At 48.2% G+C, this 20,236-nt stretch overlaps 2 protein-coding genes across 3 annotated transcripts; one reads left to right on the top strand and one right to left on the bottom strand.

Annotated features, from left to right (window-relative positions):
* Positions 1-271: 271 nt before the first annotated feature.
* On the bottom strand, positions 272-12,178 carry Abhd13 (abhydrolase domain containing 13). Its single transcript, XM_051169456.1, has 2 exons — positions 11,918-12,178; positions 272-1,305 (listed from the first exon to the last, which is right to left on the bottom strand). Exon 2 carries the CDS (start codon positions 1,283-1,285, stop codon positions 272-274), a length of 1,014 nt encoding a protein of 337 aa, XP_051025413.1. The 5' UTR covers positions 1,286-1,305; positions 11,918-12,178.
* A 96-nt stretch (positions 12,179-12,274) lies between these two features.
* Positions 12,275-19,670, top strand: Lig4 (DNA ligase 4). 2 transcript variants are annotated; one of them, XM_051169455.1, is made up of 2 exons: positions 12,275-12,421; positions 16,836-19,670. In XM_051169455.1, exon 2 carries the CDS (start codon positions 16,865-16,867, stop codon positions 19,601-19,603), a length of 2,739 nt encoding a protein of 912 aa, XP_051025412.1. In that variant the 5' UTR covers positions 12,275-12,421; positions 16,836-16,864; the 3' UTR covers positions 19,604-19,670. The 2 variants fall into 2 exon arrangements, with proteins under 2 accessions (XP_051025412.1, XP_051025411.1); XM_051169454.1 differs by lacking the exon at positions 12,275-12,421 and adding an exon at positions 14,184-14,342.
* Positions 19,671-20,236: the final 566 nt, after the last annotated feature.

The following is a 20,236-nucleotide window of genomic DNA, read 5'->3' as shown; positions in this document are numbered from 1 at the left end:
TGAGCACAACATAGATTTTACCGCTTAACCAGTAAGAAGCGTTTGGATGACGTCTATCAAACCAGAATATTAAACTAAAGCTAAGGGTAGGTATTTCACCAGGCTGGAGCTCTGATGGGAAGATCAAACATTCTCAAGAAGCCCAGCTCTGAAAGTATGGAAGGTTCCAGGGCCATCAGACGCAGAGCGGAGCCTCTCAAAGCTCAGTCACTGCAGACCGTATGAGCACACCCAGAAAGGACACATCCTCTGCACCCATCAAGAGGCAGCGTCAGATGATGGTGACACTGGATGATGTCTTCGTCACATCGTCAGGAGAATGACTCTTGATCACTTCCTTGATGAACTGTTCGAGCGCAGTGAAGTAGCCTTGGCACTGCCATGTGTCGTTGTGCGTCCCGTCTGGGAAAATGGCTAGTCTCTTAGTCCGGGATGGGGAGAGCTCGTACAGCTGCTTCATCATCACGGGGGGGATCAGCTGGTCAGAGAGGCCGGAGATGAAGAGAGAAGGCACCCTGCACTGCGATATCTTCCTGTAGGACAGGAACTTATTCTTGTAGCACCACAGAGGAAGGTAGCGCATGGGGAAGAAGGAGAACAGGGTGCTGGCCATGTGTGGGATACTGAGGAAGGTGTTCTCCACCATGATGGCGGACACCCTGTGCGAATTCTCAGAAGCCAAGTGAATGGCCACAGCTCCTCCCAGTGAGCGGCCAAACAGGAAAACCTTCGTTTTATCGAGGTCAGGCCTGGTCATCACGTAGTCTAGCACAGCTTCCGCGTCCGAGTACAGTCCTTCCTCGCTGGCCTCCCCTTCGCTTTTCCCATAGCCCCGATAGTCAACCAGCACGAGGTTCACTTTGAGGTTCACCAGCATAAGCAGCGCGTTCGGTAACCTGTGGCCTATGTTGCCCGCGTTCCCGTGAAAATAAATTATAGTTGGGGAGTAGGGGGAATTGTCTCCAGTGTATCGCACCAGGATCAGATTCAGGCGGACTCCATCTTTGGCTCTGATGAAAATATTTTCATGTGGAATACCCGTGGGCATGGGAACATAAAGGCGGGAAGAGGACGGCTGCTCTGGAAAGTAGAGTAAGACATCTTGGAATTTATACAAGATGCCCGCAATCGACACGAATATTAACAGAAGTAAAACAATGCCTCCATACAGATGAAAAGTCACTATCAAAGGCAAAAGGGAGATGCGGCACAGAGCCCAAGACCAGGATGCCAAGGCTAGTAGCCATCTTTCCGTGAAGTTCCACAGCATCCAGGATTTTTCCATGGTAGCTCCACGTAGGTATCCTAGGAGACAGAGAGAGGCCGTGACTCAGAAAGCACCTCTCCTGCACAGGTAAGGGCCACCATGAAATGCACTCAGCACTCCAGGAGTTAATTCCCTCTGCCCAGGAAAGGGGTCACTACAACTCCCCAGCAGCCTCCATTCTGTCTTCCCAACCTGTAGTCACGAATCACAGTCATCAAACCTACACTCTGTGAAAAGGTACTTCATTCATGTATTCTCAGTGGGTCGACAGAAACTAACAACAAAAACAAATTGTAAACGCCATTCCCAGCGTCACATGTGAGGAGGTGGAGGCTTGGACCTGGCTGCTGTGCCAGCTGTATAATTCAGTCAGGAGGCAGCGGGCTTCTTGGAGCCCCTCCTACCCTCAGTGCTTTCAATCCCACCCCCACTTATTTTTTTACAACTTTACATTCACTCTGATTTAAAACAAACAAACAAAACACAAAAACAAAAACAAAAAGTAACTACCAGAGGGCAAAGAAACAGAAATCACAGGCTCATGGCAAAAGGATGGCTAAGCCACACACACTTGTCCAGGGCAAACTGTACTTAGAAAGAGGGGACTAGAAGATTGTAACCTACCAACACCAACTAAAGTAACTTACCCTAATACTACACTACTTTGAGAAAAAGCTTAACAACATATCCTTGATATGAGACTGTAAACAAATCTGATTGCTAGTGCTGTGAGGAACGCACTGCAGCACCTAGCATGCTGCAATGATCCTCACTGAGGTCAGTCCTACAGGTCAACAAGGGAGCTGGTGCTGACACACAGCCAAGTCTGTCAATGTGACACAGATGTCACAAATGTGAAACAGATGCACACAGATCCTGGGAGGCAGACCTAAAGGAAGCAGAAGGGCTTGCTAGACAAAGCAGCAGCAGGTCCTGACATGGTGGAGAAGAAACTGCACCAGCGGGCAGTGTGGGTCGGAGGTTTACCCAGGTGCTGTGTCTGGAGGGGCGGGGGTAGCTTCAGTCTGAGGCTAGTGCTGGCTACTTAGACTGTATCTCAAAAATACATTTTATGCATGTTGTCATAAATGAACCGAGACAGTTTTTATGCTTTAAAAAACACCAGTAAGCCATAAACACTGTGTTTATTGACTGACTGCAAAAAATAAACTTATAGACTTGTCAAAAGAGTCAGTTATTTCATAAATGAGTTTTTACTATGGCTTCATATATATTTCCACCCTTAGTTTGTGTGTGTGTGTGTGTGTGTGTGTGTGTGTGTGTGTGTGTACACAGTTAAGGATGGCCTAGAACTTTGGACCCTCCTGTCTGTGACTCCAGTGTGGGACTACTGGCTTACAGCACTATGCTCAGTCTTATATGGCTCTGGGAACTACACGCTGGGGACACTGCATGTTAGGCAACTGAACTCCCCACTCCTTCAGTCTTCATGCTTGGATTTTATTCAAGTGAATTATTTTAAACATAAAACACCAGCATAATCCATTTATCTTTTATCTCTAGAAATAAGCATGGCGATCCAAGTCCCATTACAGGAATAGTAGACATAAGCATGGCCATCCAAGTCCCATTACAGGAAGAGTAGTACTGCAGGTCAAATGAAAACACAACTTAAAGGAAGAATGCCCAAGCACTGCCAAGTATCCATCTGGTAAAACGGAGCCACAGGGCACAGCATGAAGCCTGCTCAGCAGAGCACCATACTAGGCTGCAGGGTTAGCTCATACTCCTGTCAGAGGCTCAGACAGGGCTCAGCTCCTCTTCTGCAGCAGCAGAGTCTGAGGAGGACACACGGTCATATGACACTACATGATCATATGGCCTTTTCACACAAACCTTAGACTTATTTCTGAGTTGAATTAAGACGCCTTTAATCCCAGCACTTTCAAGATAGAGATCTCTATGAGTTCGAGGCCAGCCTGGTAAGCAGAGAGAGTTCTAGAACAGCCAGCTGTCTTGAAAAATCAAAACAACCAACTAACCAAAACAAAACCAAAAATACAATCAATCAAAGAAACAAAACCCAGAAAACCTGAAAATAAATTGGCTTCAACTTTATATAAAATATTTTAAAAAGTGGACGCAACACATACAAGTCAATGATCGACTACCTGCTAGCACATGCAAAGCCTGGGATTTGATCCCCAGCTTTACAATGTAACAAAAACAATGATGATGACAATTGTAATTATGATCCAAAAATTGACTTAAAATGTTTGGAATGGCACACATATTGTGTGCCTATACACACATGTACATTAGAGTACTGCAAAACTTGGTTAGATACCACTTAAGATTTTATTTCTAAAAGTCATACTCTATTGCTCTTTTCCCAGTCCACTCACTCACCTGACAGGGTGTCAATGCTGAGTGACTCAGGGCAATAATGACCTGGAAGGCAAAAGCGCACTGCAACCCACTGCCCTCAAGCCTCCGCCGCAGGGTCCCCAGTCTTCCTCTAGCCCTAGCCTCCTAGGTAGGAAGCAGCAAGCAGGCCCCACTGGTCTACTCAGTCCTACTGAGTGACTGCCTCCTCACTTGTCACCTAGCTCTTGTCTGATCTCTCTCTGTAATACAATGAGATTTAAATTAATTCCTACATAAGGCTGGTCAGCAATAAAAATATGATAATTTCATTTGCCCCATAACTGATATTTCTGACTTTATAGCTTTCTGGTTGTGGTTGAAATTAATTATCAATATAAGAATTTACTTAATACATGTAAGACAATAAAAATCTATAAACATGTGTCCATGGAAAGTGTGCCTGCAATTGGGTAATTAGCAATAAGGTGACTTAGTTTCCAAATCACAGTTCTTATTAAAGACAACAGAGTCACCTGTAAGGGGACTGGGGCGCTCACCATCCGCAGGAAGCCACACCTAGGTCTGCTCAGCTACCTCAGCCCTCAGCCTCTTCTCTTGCCTAAGTACTGCAACCCTCACGGCTACACACCCAAGACTACACTGCCTATGAAAACCAGTCATGGTTTAAAGTTCAGCTTGCTAAAACTGAGGTACTTTCTGAGCAGTGAGCACGTAGGCCATTTGTCTGTCTGAGCATTTAACTGATTAGCAGTGACAAACTTGGAAGTTCCCACAAAGCCTTCCTTAGAAGCCACCTCAAAGTATCATTATGAAAACAAGTATGATACATCATTTGTGGTGGGCTCTTACACCACAGTGCAGGGATAACTGTCAGCCATTTTGAAGAGTACTAATGGAACTTGAGTTGTTTAGAACACATGCATGAATGTTTCCTTCATGCCGACAGGCTTGGGTCAGAATGACACCATGTGACCAGCCTGTTGGCAAGCTCTGCCCTATTCCACCAGCGACCTCAAAGGCGCTTTCTCTCTCTCTCTCTCTCTCTCTCTCTCTCTCTGAGGAACTGGAACTGCAACAGTGAATGTCATTCAGTGAAACTGTCAGCAATGAGCTACGCTATCAACACATACAGCTGGACGTCTGACAGTGGAAATGAAAGCTGCCGTGAGTGAGTCAACTGCATACAGAGATGGATGAAGGTTAAGGAGAGCTCCTCCTCCTCACTTAGCATACAAAAAGCAACCTGCATTTCACCTGCAGGCCTATTGAAACTAGAGAAAGGCAGGCTCCTAGCTGAGCTTCAACAGAGCACTGTGGCTGGCCAGGAAAAGCCTCCTGTTGGTGAGCTCCTTCTGGTTAAGAGGACAGGGAAGGGCTACAGACCGGCCAAGCTGAAGTGAGGGCTTCTCTGAGCTGGGTGCCATACGGAATAAACAGCTTGTCCTCTGCTAGGCTTCAGATCCTATGCCCATGGGCTGTTAGGAAGACATCACTGTGTGAGAAGCAGGAGGCAGCTGCACTGTGTGGGCCCTACTCTCCACCCCGTGCCATCTTTCCACTAACCCTGAGCTACCAATGGGAGAGAGATACTTGATGCCGCAGGCTATGCAGCCACCACTGAATATTGCAGAGCTTGGCTCGCACCTTGTGTGATACTTACGTCTTAGAGTCTGAAAGGCCCAGCTAACCCAAGACTCCGTCACGCAAGATGACTGAGGTCATCAACTGTTCCTCAAAGTATACGCCACATGGCAAAACATTTATGAGGTATCACCAGAAAAGAATATGCAGTTTGCAAGCTGAATGCACTCACACCTTAGCATCACAGTCAGGAGAAATGATGGTTTAGTCATAGCCCAGATCCCTACCGGAAGAAAGCACTGGATCGTCTATGAAGTACACAGAAATGCTAAGTGTTAACCTCTTCCACAGCATTCGGCTACACCATTGCCTGTGAGTTTATTAGCCTGTGTGGAAGGAAATGCTGATTTCATGTTTTCATTCTGTCCTTGCTGTATTGTCAGACATGACCTGACAGCATCACACAGATGTCTCTGAAAGGCATCACTCTGTAGACTCACCCACTCCTAGGAAACTCCTGGGAATCTCAGTGAGCTCTTGAGATGCGAGAACAAACCTCACTGGCCATCACATCCAGTTGACTGAAGTGGCAACCACTGTCTGCAACCCTAATGTCCATCATCTTCAGACTCTTTCCTCGTCAATGTATCACCCTGCAGGCTCTGGCTAATGTCTGCTTAATGATTTCTAGTACAGTCTGGATGTGGCTGTCTCCAGGATCTCTTGGATGACATGGAGCTTCAGGAAGTGCGACTCCTGGGAGGAAGCTAGGACCCTACAAGGAGCAGTGCTCTCTACCAGTCGGATCCTTCCACAGCATACTGCCCCACACAGGCACAAGGCAAGGAGCAGTGAGTGTCTGTAAGCATGAGCCACAGATCTCTTTGAACACTAATTTCCTCACGTTTTGTACAACAGGAACAGAACCAGCACTGTTCCCCTTAGGTGGTTTCCTTCAAGACTCTAGCACTCACTAGAATGTACCAGTCCTTGTTAGCATGCCTGTTCTTCATCTACATTTTCCACCTCTCTTCTCCAATACCTGAGGCTCCCGACAGCTAAGCACATGCTCCTCCTCAAAGTGCTTGCTGCATCATGTTAGCTATGGTCAGAAGAGTGTGACATGCTTGAACGTAAGCTTTACAGCATCAATGCCACCAACCATACATGGCCCAGTCACAGAGTATATGTCCTACTACACCATGCTTGACTTACATGTGAATGAGAAAACAGTTACAGTTACAGCTAACTCCTGCCTTCTGAACAGAGCGGCCTGGAGCATTGCACTGCAGTCAGCAAGCATGTCTCAGGACATAAAAAGGGAGGAAAGTCAGGTCAGACAGGATTGCTTTCCTGTGAGAGAAATGTTCCTGAGACACAAACGTGAAGATGAGCTGTGCCTCCTTGCGATCAGGGCACTGAGCTCTGGATGCTTCCTGTCTTTATGTCTATGGCAGGTACACTCAGCAATGATTTAAAGGTGCAGTGTTCCCAAGGCCTCATGGGTTTCAGCACTCCCCAGCTTGCTCACAGCATTGTTTTAGGAGACTGTGGAGCCTTCTGGCCCTGGGGCTTGGCTGGCAGACACAGGCCTATTAGGTTAGGCCTTGAGAGTTAATAGCCTAGCTCCACTTCTGCTCCACAAAGCTCTGTGCTTCCTGGTGTGTGGCATGTAAGCTGCTGCAAAGCTTGCCCTGCCATCGGGGCTTCAGTGAGGTACCAGGAAGGCTAACTGCCACACAAGACCAAGCGACTGCAGACAAAATGGAAAACTACTTAATATACCAAGCGCACAGGCCACGATCACCTAACCTCCTCAGTCCTGTGCTCCCTGACTGATACAAACTGTATTCCTTCCCATACGTCCTCGGAGCTGGAGAGAAGGATCAGCCACCCTGAGTGCGTACTACTACTGCTCACTCAATCTCTAGCATGCACATGGTGCCACACAACAACCTGTAACTCTAGCTCTAGGGGACCCAATGCCATCTTCTGACCCCCATAGGTTCCTATGCACGTGACGTAAACTTAATCTCACAGAGGTGCGCACATACACAGAAAAGCATTTAACTATCTTATAAACTGGTACATCAAGAGATAGAATTCAATATCAAAGTTATGCCCATGCCTCAGGGTTGCTGCCAAGCCCACCTGACCCACTGGAGATGACCTCAGTTGACTTCCCAGTGTGCTCACTAAGAGTGATGATCTTACTGTGTCACACCACTTAAAGACCCAGGGCAGCACCACAGACAAGGTCACCACGCTGAATCCTGCATGCTGACCATGATCAGTGCGCTACAGCTTTGCTGTTGCAGGCTCATCATCTGCTGGGTACATCTTGAGCAGATTTTGCGCTGTTCGCATGACAGACATACACTCATGACTGAACCTACATCATAAGTTCATGCAGTTACAGAGGCCATGAAGAGAATCAAAGATCAATCATCCGTAACACAGGAAAACAAACCCAAAGCTTCACTTCACTACTGCCCATCACAAAAGAAACCAAGGGAACGCCGAGCAAGTGTTTTAGAAGCAGGACAGGGCTAGCTGCGGGGCTAAGATTCCTCCTTTCCACGACATGTGCTGGTGCCACTCAACTTCAACCACTTAGCACAGTTGTTCTTGGAAACACAAAGGGTTCAGAGTAAGCTAATACGTACTTGGCCAGGGCGGCAGAGGGGAAACTAGAGCAGTTACGTCCCATGAACTCTGAGGCCCCAGCTGCAGGTTCTCAAAAGGTGGTACAGGCTTCTGGAGCTGCTCAAGACCCTGCGGAGGGTCCATGAGGACAGCACTGCCTTCACACCATGACGGTGCATACCCTGCCAGTGTCTGGTGACTGCACTGTGTATGTGATGGTGGACAGCAGCCGTGGCCTAGCAGTGCCCATGTGCAGCACTAACAGGCAGGAGCTCCCTTCCTTCCTAATCATGAGCCTGAGGAGGGGGACACAGGTTCATGTAATAGTTCTGCAGAGACAACATCAACGGTTAGCTACATGCTAACACTTCTAAAACTTACCCAACATGTGCTGTACACAGGAACGTGCATGAAAGCTCTTGGGTCATGCACGGACACACATCTGAAGTGCAGGCTACACTGGCCGCCTTTTCACAGTGACGTATTTTTACGTTAACAGACAACTGACAAACTGCAGGCTACATTTTTACAAGACTTTTTTTTTTTTTTTTGAGATGAATGAAGCTTCAAGTTTCTAGTACTTGAAGACTTTGACAACTCTGTGTTGGTGCTACTAGCAAGTGTGATTTCTGGCGACTGACTGTGTTACCATTTGCAGAAGTGAGTGAACGCACTGGGGAAGGCTAGAAGTCATGAGTTTACATTGCCAGGAGTGTAACACAACACAGCCATTTTAAATGTAAGGCAGCCCCAGTGGATCTCACTGTCCAAAATTTCTCTGACACGGGTTTCCAATGCCACAAGGTAAGCGACTCTTAGGGAGCTACTTCTTAAGTGTGCTGCAGTGATAGACAACACCTTGTCCCTCCACCTACAGCCAGTGGAGTGTGGAAATACTTCTGCACACTTTACCTCTGAGCACAGGCGCAGAAGCACAGCTTGGCCTTCCACCAAGCAGGCACTAAAGTGATAAAGGGTTATGCAATGCCAGAGCCCTATTTTTGCAATTACAGGAGGTTTACAAGAAATGTTGTTTATTCTGTCATGGATTTGTTACTAATTTACAAATTTCCACTTTTAATTTCTTCCCTTTTTTCCACTTTTAATTTCTAATACAATAAAATATCCATTTAGCCCAAATTTATTTTGAGTCCTCAATAATTACTATAAAGAGGTCCTGAGGGCTGGAGAGACAACCTTAGTTCAGGTCCCAGCACCCCTGCTGGACAACTTTCAATAAGCTCCAGGAGACCCAGTGCCCTCTGCTGGACTCTGAGGGCACTGCACTCAGGTGTACATACCCAGACAGCGAGGGAGAGATGTAAGCAGAGGGTGCACACACACACACAGAGAGACAGAGACAGAGACAGAGACAGAGAGAGAGAGAGAGAGAGAGAGAGAGAGAGAGAGAGAGAGACAGAGACAGAGAGAGAGAGACAGAGAGAGAGACAGAGACAGAGAGAATTAAAAAACAGAAACCTATCTTTTAAAAGTCACAAGGTCTCAAAACCAAAGTTTGAGAGCTGTCCTTTAACGTAACTATTTCCTTCCCCGTGACCTTGAGAAAAGCATACTACTGAGATCCTTTGAGCAATATGTAAATATATGAGGTTCTTTACCCAGTGATGACACCCGAAATTAAAGAGTAACAACTACATGAGTAACTGAAACTCAGCTGAAGGAGTGGATGAGTTGTAACTGTCAGCGTGGTAATAAACTAGGTAGTAAACTGGGCGGATCTAGGTCTTTATCATAGACAAATTTATACTTTAAAAAATGTCAAAACTACCCTACAAATAAAATTACTCTCTACACAATCTAATCATTTTAAAGTGGAAAAGGTGCAGTTTGTATTTGTTAACTGATTTTACCAACAGCCTAAGGCCTTTGAAAACAGCCTCTGTGAGTTACAAAGTTTGGCTGGTTGAAGACTGTACAGGGCAGTGAGAACCACACCACAAGGGGGCAGCCTCAAGATGCTGGAATTCAGGCTCCAATCACACTTCAAGGCGCACAGAGCTCCAGTCTCACATCAACTTTCCTCCTCTGCTGCTGAGCACTGGGAAGTTCTGACACGTTGCCAGACGCACAGCTGAAATGCAAACCCCAAATAGCTATTCTCGGTGTGCTGGGGCCACCACAGAATGAGCCATCCATTTCCCTGCCGGTTACCACAGGCCATCAATAATGAATATGTGTGTTGATAGTCCCAGGGGACAGATGAACAGGATCTGCCTGTGAGGATGCTGGAGGCCCGAAGGGTCCTGAGAGCATGGGAACCTGTGAAGGAGACACTTCCAAACTACACCAGGTGGGAAGTTAGTGTCACCTGTATGCTTTTCTCCTTTCAGTACCAAGGGCTGAGCAAATGCAGTCATCTTGGGCAAAAACTTGGATGACAAATTACTGTCACCATGGAAGCCAGTAACAATTTGTTCTGAGATTATAAATATCTGCAAGTAAGAAAATGGTAAACAACAAAAAGAAACTCCGAAGCCAAAAAATTTAAAAGCTCACGCTGGACTGTAGAGTGATGACTATTGTGAACCCGCCAACTTTTAGAGATTCACTTAAGCTGGAATCACTTCCTTATATGCAACAGACTTTATAGAAGCACCTGCGCTCCCGGGCTCACTCTAGGCTGCTCTTGCTGTGGGCGCCTCTGGCAAGCAGGTATAGCAGAAGGTACTGCTTTGGGGTCTAAGACTTATGGAAGTCAGCGGCACAGAATGTAGTAAGCCACTGGGGAGCTGGCACCCATCAAACACCTCAGTCACACGAACTGGGGCGCGTGCTAGATCTACCCTAAAGTGGGGACCGGAAGGTGTTCCTGAGGCAGACCAACAGTCATTAGAAGATATTGTAACCCTGGAGGATAGATGAGCCTGAGAAACTGCTCTCCCGGTGGCTCAGAGCCTCAGTTTCTGCACTGTGTCTGGCTGATGGGCTGGAAGAGCCCCACCAGTAACTCAGAAGACAAGCTGCCTCCGATGCTGCAGGGAAAGGCCACAGGCCACCTGTAGAAGTCAGCTTGCCCTCCACTTGCTTGGTCTTTCTGAATATTCATTTCCTAACATACAAAAGCAGGGCGAAGCGTCTAGTTGAACTATAGCTAAGATGTGGTGATAAAATGCTGCCACTTCAGAGACAAAAATTCAAGCATTTCATTCCACAGCACTGCAGAGCAAGCCCCAGTGAGCCCTGTGAGTGCCAACATGAGTTACGCCGCGGCAAGGACCCACTGGTGCTTATACATTCAGATCGGGGGAAAGCTTTACTTTTCTGCTTGAAAAACCAAGCTCAGACTACAGATCCCCCTGACAGCTTTCCTTGGCCTTGTCCCTACTGCCACCAGTTCCATTCTGTGGTCTGTGCCAACTCATGTGGCAGTGTTTACCAACGTGGTGATGAGCCTGCCTACACAGGCTGGGAGGTCCTTGACGGCGGTGGCGGTGGCCGTATGCGGCTCCACTGTATACACTTGCAACGCACTGCAAGGCGGGAGGTACAGAGCACGCCCAACTCAATCACAGCTCAACTGGGCGATGTCTTAGGCAGGGTTAGGACATAACTCGGCACGGACAATCATTCATTCTCAGTGAGATGAAGCAGCGCCTTAGAAGAGATCACGTCTAAGCACGCACACACTTAGGTACTTATGCCAGAAGACGGGGTCGACAACAACGAAAGCCAAACGTCAAACCTAACAGCCACCGGCTACGGCTGCCTAGTAAACAAGTGCACAGGAGCTAAGAGAGGTCTGTCTCAGGTTGACAGCTCGGCCAAGCACACTCCCTCATGCATGTCGCTTCACACCGACGACGGTGTGGAAAAGTCTCCTCTCGGCCAAGCGACTCCAAGTGTGCGGCAACTCTCTTGATCTTAAGGCCCCGCGGCTCGCAGCTGCGCCGTGAGCAGGTCTGCACCTGTTAACAGAGAAACGCACCCGCCCCTCCGACTCCAGCCCGGGGTTTGCTGCCCCGCGGATCCGGGCGGGGGAGGAGACGGGAGCGAGCTGCCCCGGCTGAGGAGGTCGGGGAGGCCGCCCGCCGCCCGCGTCCCCGCCGCACTCACTCAGGCTCGCGGGCGGGCTGCGCAGTCGGCCGCGGGCTCGGAACCCGGCTCCGCGCAGCAGCGAGGCCCCGCGCCGCCCCCGCCGCTCCTCATCGTCCTCCTCCCGCCGAGGGGCCGCCGTCGCCACCGTCTAGCCCGGAGCTCCTGCGGCGCGGCTGGCGCAGCCTGCACTTCCGGCCCGCGCGCGGTGTCGCCGGCAAATGCCCCCGCCGGCCCCCACATAACCTGTTCTCCCGCTTCCTGCACGGAGTGCGAGGCCAGCCTGTCCGCCCCTCCGGGCATGCGCAGAAGAGTAGGCTCCACCCCGTGTCGACGGTGGCCCGTAGGAGCCAGATTCCGCTCCGCGTTTTCAGTCAGTTGTTATCTGTGCACACTCCGTGACTCCGAAGAGCAGTAAGGAATTGAATTCCCAAGACAAAGCGCTGCCCTGTGTTTTGTGTGTTTGTTTTGCTTTGTTGTTTTGTGTTTTATTTTTATGACCTTCACTGAAGTGGACCTGCCACGGTATATACACACCTGATCCTTACAGTCCCTGAGGCCAAGCTCACAGTAGTGTTCACTCTGGCCTCTGCCGGATGTCTGTGCTTCGGGCTGTGCACTCTCTTTAATCTAAAATAAACCTTCTCCTCCACCATACTTAGCAGCAGTCATGTCCTTCCTTTTCATTTCTCTCTCTCTCTCTTTTTTATTCAGTGAGGACAAAACAAAGCAAACTTGGTTCTCCATGAACCATGCAGCTAACAAACACGCAAACAATTTAGATTAGAGTCAGGTCTTTGAATCCGTTTCTAGCTTTTCTTGTTTCATAGTTCGTGGCTCTCCTGTCGGTAATGCGAACTTCTGCCTGCACCGGACAGTGGAGTTCAGGAGCTGTTGAATTAGGCACAGATGAAGAAGAAGAGCTATTTCCCCGACCAGTAACGGGGCCTCCTCTAACACAGAGCAGGGGCACCTGCTGTGCGTGGCTTTGCACTGCAACATCACAGTCCCGGAGACTTGGGAGAACTAGACATTAAACACTTGGCCATAGGGAGCCCTAGTATCGGGCTGTGTTAGGAGCTCTGGCCTAGCCGGTTTCCTTTCAGACCAGGGCTAGACACAATCCACACCCAAGCACCCGTTTTCACAGAGAAATCCTTTAAAGCAGAGAAAACAAGTCAAAGTGGCTGCTTTCTGACTCAGGCAGAAAAACAGCAGCAAATGACCGTGCAGGTGTGGCGCACACCTTTAATCCCAGCACTCAGGAGGCAGAGGCAAGTGGATCGCTGTGAGTTCGAGGCTAGCCTGGTCTACAAAGTGAGTCCAGGACAGCCAAGGCTACAAAGAATCCCTGTCTCAAAACAAACAAACAAACAAACAAACAAACAAAAGCAAAGAAAGAGAAAAAGAGGAGGTCTGTGTTGAATGGGTTAGGATGTGGCATATTTTGATCGGTAATTCTAGAGCAAAGGTGGGGGCGCAGTTTGATGGCCTCAGGAGGAAGAAATGGCCAAATAAGGGAAAAGACCTTGATGGCTAGCTTTAGGAATAAATCTAATGATTTTTAGCAAGGCAGAGGGATTGGGGGAGCAGGGCAAGGCTGCCGGAACTATGCTTGCCTTGTTCAAGCTGGCCCGAGTCCCTTCAGGCTCCACTTTAAGCTAGCCCTGAACTGTCGGTGTTGTGAAATACCGTTTCTCCACACTTGACAGCCCCTAAAATAACTGGGCACTCTAGCGTTTCCCAGTGCAGCAAAGCTTCACTTTCAAAGGGAACAATTCCAAGTGTTCTTCTTACACTTTGCCCATAATTGTTGACTTCTCATTGGTGGAGAAGGGTAGGTCACAGCCGCCATTTCCGGTGGAAGGCAAGAGTTGTTGGACTTTAACACCTGAGTTTATATTTCCGTGTATCTTGAATAGCCACTATAGTTATCCACAGTAAGGTGCTCAACAAAACTATTGGGTAACTTTATTTCAAATCACCGAATACATGTGAGCCTGTAATCCATACAAGTATGTTTCTGTGCCATCGGTTATGTAGTGCTGTGTTACTTCTGCACAGTGCAAACGCTACAAAGAACACAGAACCTGAGATATTTTTGGCCCCCCCGACCTTTTAGGAGGAGGACGCTCTCTTCTCTTGGAAAGTTTTACAAACCAAGCATGTCCTGGCAGCAACCCGCATGCTCCAAATTCGGCTCGACGGCGACACCCAGTGGCGTGGAAAGGAACAGCCTTAGCTACTCCCGGGCAGAGGCCCCGGTGGCCCGCTGCGCATGCGCCCTGAGCCGCCTGCTTCGCCCGGGCCTTTAAACGGCGCAAGGACCCGCCCCCCGCCCCCACAGTGCCTGCGCGGCGAGCAGCTGGCGGAACCGGCTTACGGTGGCGACAGCTTCCGGTCAGAACGAGGCTGGGCGGTGTGACGGGACGCCGCCGGGCAAACGGTACGGCGGGCTGGAGGAGGGAGGGAGGTTGGTGGTCCAGGTGAGGCGGCGTTCTGCCCACGCCGCAGGTCCCGGGAGCTTCTGATGGGCTGCCGCCTTCCGCGCTGCCGCCGGGTCTCTGCTCACGGGTGTCGGGTGCGACTTGGCAGCCGCCTAGTAGTGAGATCGTGTTCTGAGGGACACCTCCCCTGCACACCGTCGCCCCCCTGCAGCCTAGCTCCTCCCAACCTCCGCGCTCCCCCAGCTACCTCCCACGTCGGGGTTGACAGGTTGCATAGGTAAGCAAGCATGAATGCAACAGGTAGCCAGGTCATACCGCCTTGAGCACCTTGGAAAGCTTGTGGCAAAAATGTTTAGTAAGAGTGCGAGTGAACTTCAGCACCTGAAGCCCACCAACGAACAGTTTGCTTTATTGCAAATGGAAAAAGCACAACATCAAACCTCAGAATGAAAAAAAAAAAAAAAAGTAAAATAAAATTGGAGATCAGGTAAAACACAACAGAAATTAAAATATTTAATTCTTGCAGCTGCATTGAACAAAATTTGTGTGCTTTATAGCATTTTGAAATCTTTGTTTTCTGTAATTAAAGCTGTCTTAAGATGCATGTGCATTCACACTTTTGCTTAAAATACACCATTATTACAAACTCAATTTGAACCGTTTGCTCTCGTTGAGGAAGTTTGAGACTGTGTATTCAGTAAGTGGACATATAGAAAATGTGCCTACACTTGAACATTCAGAAAGTATCTCTTACTGTACTTATTTAACATGCATTGTACAGAAATTATAACTGTAGCGTTCTGCACCGTCATATACCCACTTGAAGGAACCAGGTGGCACAGTCGGTTATGCAAACCAGGGTCAACAAGAACAGCAGTTAGAAATGTCAGAAGACGCAGTCCCAGCTGGCCTCGTCTTCATCTGACCCACTGGCATGGTTGGGTTTCCTCTGCCGAAAATAAGACTGAGAAGTGAAGTTTGTTTTTCCCTCCAGAGTGTACTAGCGCGTGCTGTGCGTCATTGCCAGTGCGGCCGGCTGTCTGCCAAGCTTTGCTGGTGTCCTTTTAGCCAACCCAGCCCCGCCCCCGTGTGCTTTCCCACCAATCACTCCTAAGCATTTAGTAATTAGTTCCACAAACAGATCTGCACCATATTAATCACCGGTGACACAGATTACCACGCGGTGTGAGACTTCTTCGTGGAGCCGGGCAGTGAGGTGTGGGGGAATTTTACCAGCTGCCTGGCCAGATGCGGGCGTCTGAAGTCACGTGACAGGGCATGATTGTTACTCCAGGACGCACATTTTACTTGAAATCATTTTTAGAGACCTTACATGGCTGTTATATAATGTAAGCCACACCAAAGCAACTGACATAGATTCCTGTAGAACGTACAGGGATATTTAAAACTTCAAACAAATTTCACACTTGTGATAACCGTGTTAGGAAACATTCTGGACCCTATTGGGTATCCTTGATTTTAGAAGTCTTTGGTGAAATGGCAGTGATTGTTAGGGTGAGGATTTTGATTCGATTTTTGGTAAAGCTCTTAATGTGTTACTGTAATTGCCTGTGTTTATGATGCCCTTTTGTTATTTACAATACATAAGCTGCCTTAAAGCAGAAGCACATTGTGTTGACCTTAGCCTACAACCCGGCTCGTATGTAGGCACTGAACATTTGGAAACTAGCAAGCAAAAACATATGAACAAGAAGAAATATAATAAATTTGTGTTTATATAGCTGTGATAAAAATAGGTTAAAAAAAAAAAAAAGGCTGTTTTGGGGGAGGAGACTTCCTGTTGAGTTTGGATGGCAGAGGCATTTGCCGTAGCTGTCAGTGAAGGAGCGAAGGAAATGTGGATGTAAAATTTGGTAGGCTGGAAGAGGAGAGCGGAGCCGTTGTTTGTTTTTGTCCACTGTGATTTGGATTTCAGAAATCAGGTTCCGTTCAATGAACAAGTGATTTGTTAAAAACAGTGATGGCATGTAGTTTGTTTTGACGCTGTGTAGTTACTTAATAAAGAAGAAACATAAATAGACTTTTCTCAGAAACCTAGAGATAAAATTTACCAGATTTGATTTTTTATTATTAGAAATCATATTTTTGTGTTCTGTGCTAAACAGTTAGTAGGTGGAATACCAGCGGATGTCAGCATTTAAGATAAATTGATACTCAGTCATGGGGCGGAGGTCTGGACACAGGACAGAAAATGCTGGTCTAGAGGGAAGGGGGCAGAGCTCTGGACTAGGGACAGGAAATGCTGGTCTGGTGGGAAGGGGGCGGAGCTCTGGATATGGGACAGGAAATGCTGGTCTGGAGGAAGGAAGAACAGCCACTGCACTGACCTGGCCTCCTTGAGTGAACTTTAATAAAGAGTTATTATGATCTAAGTCACCTCTAGAAGCCCATTGTTTCAAATATTGATAGATTGCAACTGCCACTTAAAGTTACTCTTTTTTTTTTTTTTTTTTTTTTTTTTGCTTTATCAGTTAAAGCCAGAGGACTTGCTGTCGCTTCTATGGCTACCTCACAAACTTCACAAATTGTCGCAGCTCATGTCCCCTTTGCAGATCTATGCTCCACCTTAGAACGAATGCAGAAAAGCAAAGACCGTGCAGAAAAAATCAGGCACTTCAAGGAATTTTTAGATTCTTGGAGAAATTTTCATGACGCCCTTCATAAGAACAAGAAGGGCGTCACGGACTCTTTTTACCCGGCCATGCGGCTTATTCTTCCCCAGTTGGAAAGAGAGAGGATGGCTTACGGCATCAAAGAAACCATGCTCGCTAAGCTTTACATCGAGCTGCTGAACTTACCGAGAGGAGGCAAGGACGCCCTAAAGCTCCTGAACTACCGGACGCCCAGCGGAGCGCGTGCCGACGCCGGCGACTTCGCCATGGTCGCCTACTTTGTGTTGAAGCCCAGGTGCCTGCAGAAAGGAAGCTTGACCATACAGCAGGTGAATGACCTCTTGGACTTAGTTGCCAGCAATAATTCCAACAAGAAAAAAGACCTGGTGAAAAAGAGCCTTCTTCAGCTAATTACCCAGAGCTCCGCCCTGGAGCAAAAGTGGCTGATCCGCATGATCATCAAAGACCTAAAGCTCGGCGTCAGTCAGCAGACTGTACTTTCCGCCTTTCACAACGACGCAGTTGAGTTGCACAGCGTCACCACGGATCTGGAAAAGGTCTGTAGGCAGCTACACGACCCCTCCGTGGGGCTCAGTGACATCTCCATCACCCTGTTTTCTGCCTTTAAGCCGATGCTAGCCGCCGTGGCCGACGTGGAGCGCGTGGAGAAGGACATGAAACAGCAGCGCTTCTACATCGAAACCAAGCTGGACGGCGAGCGCATGCAGATGCACAAGGACGGGGCGCAGTACCAGTACTTCTCCAGGAACGGCTACGACTACACCGATCAGTTCGGCAGATCCCCCCAGGAAGGCTCTCTCACCCCATTTATCCACAGTGCGTTCGGGACAGACGTGCAGGTGTGCATCCTTGATGGCGAGATGATGGCCTACAACCCAGCCACGCAGACCTTCATGCAGAAGGGGACCAAGTTTGACATCAAAAGGATGGTGGAAGATTCCGACCTGCAGACGTGCTACTGTGTTTTCGACGTGTTGATGGTTAACAACAAGAAGCTAGGGCGTGAGACGCTGAGGAGGAGGTACGACATCCTCAACGGCACGTTTACACCCATCCAAGGCCGGATAGAGATCGTGCAGAAAACGCAGGCGCATACGAAGAAGGAGGTGGTGGACGCACTGAATGACGCGATCGATAAGAGGGAGGAAGGGATCATGATCAAACACCCTCTGTCCATTTACAAGCCGGACAAAAGAGGTGAAGGGTGGCTAAAAGTTAAGCCAGAGTACGTCAGCGGATTAATGGACGAGTTAGACCTCTTAATTGTGGGGGGCTACTGGGGCAAGGGCTCACGAGGCGGCATGATGTCGCACTTCCTGTGTGCAGTGGCAGAGACTCCGCCCCCCGGCGACAGGCCGGCTGCATTCCACACGCTGTGCCGTGTTGGCTCAGGGTACACCATGAAAGAGCTCTACGATCTGGGCTTGAGACTAGCCAAACACTGGAAGCCTTTTCAGAAGAGATCTCCGCCGAGCAGCATCTTGTGTGGAACGGAGAAGCCGGAAGTCTACATCGAGCCCCGCGATTCTGTCATTATCCAGGTCAAGGCCGCGGAGATCGTCCCCAGCGACATGTACAAGACCGGCTCCACGCTGCGCTTCCCACGCATCGAGAAGATCAGAGACGACAAGGAGTGGCACGAGTGCATGACGCTGGGCGACTTGGAGCAGCTGAGGGGAAAAGCGTCTGGGAAGCTCGCCACAAGACACCTCCATGTGGGCGACGATGACGAACCCCGGGAAAAAAGGCGGAGACCCGTCTCCAGAGCGAAGAAAGCCATTGGAATTGTAGAGCATTTAAAAGCGCCTAACCTTTCTAACATCAGCAAGGTTTCCAGCGTATTTGAAGATGTTGAGTTTTGTGTCATGAGTGGATTGGACGGCCACCCAAAGTCTGACCTGGAGAACAGAATTGCAGAACTTGGTGGCTATGTGGTGCAGAACCCGGGCCCCGACACGTACTGCGTGATCGCAGGGTGCGGGAACGTCAGGGTGAGAAACATCGTCTCCTCAGACAGGCACGACGTGGTCAAGCCCGAGTGGCTCCTAGAGTGTTTTAAAACAAAGACGTGCGTGCCGTGGCAGCCTCGCTTTATGGTTCACATGTGTCCATCGACGAAGCAGAACTTCGCCCGCGAATATGATCGCTATGGCGATAGCTATTTTGTCGATACGGACTTGGGTCAACTGAAAGAGGTGTTTTCGGGAATGAGGAAAGGCAGCGGGCAGCAGACTCCTGAAGAAATGGCCCCTGTGATCGCCGACTTGGAATATCGTTACTCCTGGGATCACGCTCCTCTCAGTATGTTTCGACACTACACGGTTTATTTGGACTTGTATGCTGTCATTAATGACCTGAGTTCCAAAACTGAGGCGACGAGATTAGGTGTGACAGCGCTTGAGCTGCGGTTTCATGGAGCAAAGGTCGTTTCTCGCCTGTCCGAGGGGGTCTCTCATGTAGTCGTTGGGGAAGACCAGAGACGAGTTGCAGACTTCAAAGTTTTCAGAAGAACTCTCAAGAAAAAGTTTAAAATCCTGCAAGAGCGTTGGGTGACCGATTCAGTAGACAAGGGTGAACTGCAGGAGGAAACCCGGTATTTGCTTTAGAGCCAGCCAGCCAGGGAAAGCGGTAGCTGTGCCAGACCACAGCAGGCAGCAATGATGAACGGGTGACATGCATTGTGTCTCCTTAGTACTTCAAAAGAATTGGTTCCCAGAAGACAATAATTTTCAGGTAGAAACAAAACTGAATGGGCCAAAGCCAAAAAAAACCCCTTTTCCTAGCCTGATTTATAACCATGAATACTATGACAGTTCCAAGGGGTGTTTGTGTGGTATCGATATAGAAGCTAGAGTTTTGATTCAGATATTAATAAAGTGTATTTGGAAGCTTCTAGAATCATCACAACTATTGACTTCTAAATTGAATTTTCCAGAGTTAAAAAATTATAATTGTTTTTAGATAATAAAAGGATTATATTTAAAAAATCAGAATTGTTACTGTTAGACTTATAAAAATGAGTCTTTTTATTTGAGGGCTCAAATGCCTGCTGTAAGCATGAAGAATTTTAATAAACAGTTGTTTTTTAAGGTTACTGTCAAATAAATTTTTGAAAATGTGGGAGAACTTGAAAGAGAATCATTTAAACACTTGAGATTTAATTAATTTGATTTAAAATGAACCCTTGCAATTTTAATATCACTTAGATTTAATTTTTCTGAAGACATGTTACACAGAGA

Source organism: Acomys russatus, chromosome 27, assembly GCF_903995435.1.
Source record: "Acomys russatus chromosome 27, mAcoRus1.1, whole genome shotgun sequence".
In the NCBI taxonomy this organism is placed as follows: Eukaryota; Metazoa; Chordata; class Mammalia; order Rodentia; family Muridae; genus Acomys; species Acomys russatus.
The sequence above is the reverse complement of the archived record's forward strand: the minus strand, read 5'-3'. Positions and strand labels throughout refer to the sequence as shown.